Source organism: Pocillopora verrucosa, chromosome 11 (genome assembly GCF_036669915.1).
Source record: "Pocillopora verrucosa isolate sample1 chromosome 11, ASM3666991v2, whole genome shotgun sequence".
In the NCBI taxonomy this organism is placed as follows: domain Eukaryota; kingdom Metazoa; phylum Cnidaria; class Anthozoa; order Scleractinia; family Pocilloporidae; genus Pocillopora; species Pocillopora verrucosa.
Genome location: NC_089322.1, coordinates 18,864,894 through 18,869,942, shown reverse-complemented (window position 1 = coordinate 18,869,942; position 5,049 = coordinate 18,864,894). Strand labels below are relative to the sequence as shown.

The 5,049-nt window shown below is 36.3% G+C and overlaps 1 protein-coding gene across 1 annotated transcript; it reads right to left on the bottom strand.

Annotated features, from left to right (window-relative positions):
• On the bottom strand, positions 1 to 5,026 carry LOC131787323 (uncharacterized). Its single transcript, XM_059104434.2, has 4 exons — positions 4,724 to 5,026; positions 3,757 to 4,220; positions 1,950 to 2,144; positions 1 to 1,283 (listed from the first exon to the last, which is right to left on the bottom strand). The coding sequence occupies exons 1-4, from the start codon at positions 4,791 to 4,793 to the stop codon at positions 1,185 to 1,187; spliced, it is 828 nt and encodes a 275-aa protein (XP_058960417.2). The 5' UTR covers positions 4,794 to 5,026; the 3' UTR covers positions 1 to 1,184.
• Positions 5,027 to 5,049: the final 23 nt, after the last annotated feature.

Genomic DNA, 5,049 nt, shown 5'->3' with positions numbered 1-5,049 from the left:
TAAAATCTTTGCGTTTACTAACATGTCAGGTATCTAAATTGAACAGCAATTCTTAAAAGATATTTGGTCTTACGTATTTTGCATCACAACTCTTAAATATTTTTACCTTGCAATTATACAATAATATTATAACAATCTTTACATTTTTACATATTTAGGTTCTTTGAACTAAATAAACAAATTTTGAGTTGCTTTGCATCACCGTACTATGGTTGAATAATGATTAAGAATTATGTTTAAATATAATTTTTCTCTTCCCGAACGATTTTGCAAAATGATAAAGACCTTTGATCATAGTGATACTGATTGCAGACCAGTTTTCTTTTTTTTTATGTAAATATTGTAGAGTTGTTCCTGTACACAGTTAATGAAGTTATGATCCACTGAATTATGCACAGTCCTCATGCATTTTGATTGGTTCTTACTAATGATCTATTAGTTGCATACATAATGTCACCATTAACAACATTTTCTCTTTTGTCCAGAAAGTTCCCTTAGGTTTAAAACGAGCTATTTACAAGGAAATTAGGTATTTAAAGAGTAAAAATCAAAGGTTTTCTACACTAGGTCATCGTCATAATCATGTGAAACAAATAGATTTACCTTACTGCTGTGGATCTGTTTAGTAATAGGTCACCTTAATCCCTGTACAGGACTCAGCAAACTTGAATTACTGTTGACGATTTCCTCTTTCTCAGTAACGCTGTTACTGGAAAATTGGGAGGTTCATTTACTAAACCCTTTAATTCCCAGAAGTGATTAACAAGTAACTTCTCAGTACAATTCAAATATGTTACCTTGCAAATAGGCAACGAGAAAAGACGAGCTTATCAGCCAAAGGGTGTAGTCTTAATGTAACACCTACCTCTCCTGTGCCATTTACAAGGAAATGTATGGTAGTCAGTTGGGAGAATTACTAATTGGATCATGGGAGTGAAAGGGTTCATTTTGCAACCCTATTGCCATAAAACAGTTAATTTAGTGTTAACAACTGGGTTGAAAACGTAAATTAGCCATTAAATTATTACGGTGGCTAATTTATATTTTCAACCCAGTTGTTAACACTAAATTACCTGCTATACTCTCCCACCGACGCAGCACCACAGTTTCTTTAGAAACTTACCCCTTTATTCTTTTGCCATAAAACAGGTTTAGTGCTTGCAAGTCCACATCAATTCTCTACATCAACTGGTAAAACTTGTCGAAACTTCAAGTTCTTCTGGAATAGAAGAAGCAGACTCTTGTACCACCAGTTTGGAACTTTCTTCAAAGGCTAGGTTCACCTGTAGTGTAAAAGAACACCTTTTGCTTATTTGAGAGATGTTACTTGTGTTTTTTTTCTAGATATACTATGGAACAAATTTATAGCCCTAATATGTTATTTGAAGATCTCATATATGCATTTTCTGTCTATACACTCATGACAAATGTTTCCAAAACATCTTTATCTCCCATAAGTGACCTACAGAGAATATTGCTTATAATATCACTACAATATCAAGCTGACATCTGACGTGGAAAAAAGAAAAATAGCAACAAGGGGATTATTAGTTGATCCAATACCAAATTATCCACACTGCCATTGTGAAAATTGTGTAGCAGACAATTACTAATGAAATCTTGAAAGTGAAAGGGTTGACTTCAGATACTGCAGGGAGAAATTCATCTTTGACTACTCCTGAGGGTAAAAAGATTGACCCTTTAACTTCCACAGTCTCATTAGTAATTCTCCTTACTGTCTGCCATACAATTCTTATGATGTCAATTTGGAGAATTTGGTATTGGATCAACTAATAATCCCTAATTGATATTTTACTTTATTCTCATCGCTTCTATGCTTGATATTGTGTTGATTGTTGTAAGGAGAAATTCTCTCTTGGTCACTCATAGGAAGTAAGGGTTAAAGGACTTTGCCAGCTTCTTTGGTGTTGCTCCACATCAGAATTTACCTCTGTCTGAGGATCCTCATAAAGATTTTTGTCTGTGCGATCATTGAAGGCAACAAAGTGAGTGTTAATGACACTTTCAAAGTCTCCAATATTCTGTTCTTCTGAGTCATCAGCTTCACTGTTTGGATAAGAGTATTGATGTACAAGCTCCCGCTCAAGTCTTCTTTTCCTCCGTACTTTCTGCACATGACGAACCTTAAACAAAACCAAAATACTATAATATTGAGCAGTTTATTTCATAATGCAAATTCGTAGAAAGTATATCAGTTCCATCCCTCCTTTTTCCGAGAGAAAAAAACAACTTTATTAAATCCAACCCATTTATGCCACTTATGCCATTTACGCCAAAAGCACAAAATGTTAACAACTGAAACTGATGTGTTGAGTGTGATTTGCATGCTTGGTACCTCACAGCTGCCAAACAATTTCATGCCAAGTAGGAACTTTCAAGCTAGCTCAGCCTTCACCCTTTACACCCTAACATCAGTATGCATATTCTCCATACTGTTCTCTATAAATTCCCAAAGGAACTGACAAGGAGAATTTGTTTCACAATCAGGAGCTCCTTTGGTTGGTGATCATTTTCAGGGGTGATATCATGAGGAGAAATCAGAAACTAGTCACTCTCAGGGGGGGTCAAAGGGTTGATTGACATAATTTTTGAAAAATAAAATGCAATGCCAAAATAAACTCAAATCAACTAAAGAGCCAAAAAAAACTAGATATGTGAATGGTCTTTTTTGGTGAAACCTTCATTATTTTTTACAGAAGAGCTGGTGCTGGCAAAATTAATCTAAACTCTTATTGACAATTAACAAGGAGAGACCATTTTTTGCTTGTCGTGGGCTTAGGACCCAGACAAAATTTCCAATTTCCCATTAAACCTAAACCTCAAGCTCTCAGGTTCCACCCTTTGATGCTCTACTGCTGAGCCACAGGGACTCCTTTGTGAGCTTGGTTATAACCTGGTTTACTGCAAGGATCAGCAATGTCCAAAGCCTTATGTATGCAAAGAGAATACCAAAGATTGTACACTTCAAGCTTGATATCGAAATATTTCAATTTCATTTGTATTTCAATACCAAGCTCAAAAACTTTACCATCTTTCTTATCCTTTATAGTATCTTTGCAAATTTTGGACCACCTTGTGTGATATTTGGATATTTCTGGACATCTTCTGAAATGATTTGGCCCTTGACCTCAATACTGGAGCTAGGACAATGAAAATCTTGCATCACTAAGCCAAATAAGGCTACTAGTCCAGATGTTCCCATTAAAGTAAGTTACCAGCAATCTATCACCATGCATAAGACCTCTTTCCACCATCTGTTGACCCTTTAACTCCAAGAGGTGATTTACATATAACTTCTCCCTACAATATTCATACACTATCACACAAACAGGTGATGAGATTACTCAAACTTATCAGTTAGAGGTTGTTATCATGACATAACACCAAATTCTTGTAACTTAATGACAAGGAAATGTGTAATAGCTTAATAGGAGAATTAACAATCAGATCTTTGGAGTTAAAGGTTAAGCCTGCAAGCAGGATCTCGTGTTTATACCTGACTATCATCTAATTTCTTCTTGCAATATTGGCCCTGAATCACACATTAAGGTCATGAGAATAAAGGAAATGATCACCAACTAATCATTACTAATAAGGCTCTTGATTGTCAAGCAAATTCTCCTTGTTAGCACCTCAGGAAATGTCTGGAGAGCAGTAAGGAGAGTATGGAAACTGATGATAGGGTGTGAAGGATTAAGAACCCCTGCTTATGTTATAAATATCTTTTAGACTTACCAAACAGTATGTGATCAGGATTGTCAACAAACAACCCACAGGTATGAGAGTGTAAGCAAGTATTTTCCAAATAAATCGATGCTTCTTTGAGCGAGGTGTAGTTGGCAAAACAGTTGGTAGTGTGTGATGTTCTGTTGGAGTTCTAAGGTTTGTTGGATTTTTAGAAGTCAGTGGAGTCCTAACAGTTGTAGTACTGTTCTTGCTGAAGACATTTGTTTTGCTGTCTTGAAATCCTGCACTCCACAAATTCCTATCTGTGTGGGCCGTTGGAAAAGTCAGGGGTGGTGACTCATGCTTGATAGTGTTTGTTGTTGTAATGATTGGATCTGTCTTTAGTTCATTGCTTGTAATGTTGTTTAGTCTTGAGTGATTTTGGTTTGATGACTCTGATAAGTTTTTGATCCCTGGAAGTTGAATGCTGTTGTCTGCATCGTTTGTAAATGACGATATTGGGATTCCATGCCCTAAAAGCGAGAAAAAATTTCAGGAATAAGTTAATTTACAAATAAAACATGGGTGTAATCATTATTTCTAAGGAACGAATCCACGGACTACCAGCATAAGAACTTGCACATCGGGTCTGTCGCAGATAACCTCTTCAAGGTAACTGAAGGAGACAGTTGGTCCGAGATCAGGAATTTTGTTTTCAAAAAATTCATCCCGATGCATAATAAATCAAGCTCATCGACAGACTGACTCCTTACGCGCTTTCTTAGAACTCAAATAGTTTGCCATGTAAATCCTGAAGGTCGAACACTATCGATTTAAATGTATACTTTATGTAAGTCTTGAAGCGAGACTGCTCCTGGCTTAGCTTAGATTTTAAATTCGGAACTTAAGTTTTAACTAGATAGGCAAGTTCGACCATGATTTCTAAATAGCTGATTACAAACAGATCGATGAAATTTTCAGAGCTAAATTACAGTTGTCTCGAGAAGGAAGGAAAATCTTTAAAATAAACGCTAACCTGTTTTCAACACAGCTATGATGTTCAAGATGGAAAGGAAGGTTAACTTCATAACGACAATTTTACGCATGTCCTGTTTTCATGGCCGCGGAAGGCGAAATCTCGCAGATGTCATCTCCCAGAATCTTCACTGCTTGTTGGAATGATCGTAAGTAGATCTCGATTGATGTCGTCGACACACTAAGTAATTAATTTCCTGCTTCAGTGCAGGATGTTTAACTTGCATCGACTGCAAATTTCACGAACCTTTCGAAACACTTGAGTCCGTGTGCTTCCCTTCGAAATAACGGAGTGCGTGTGGACTGGGTATGAATGTTATTCAAAAA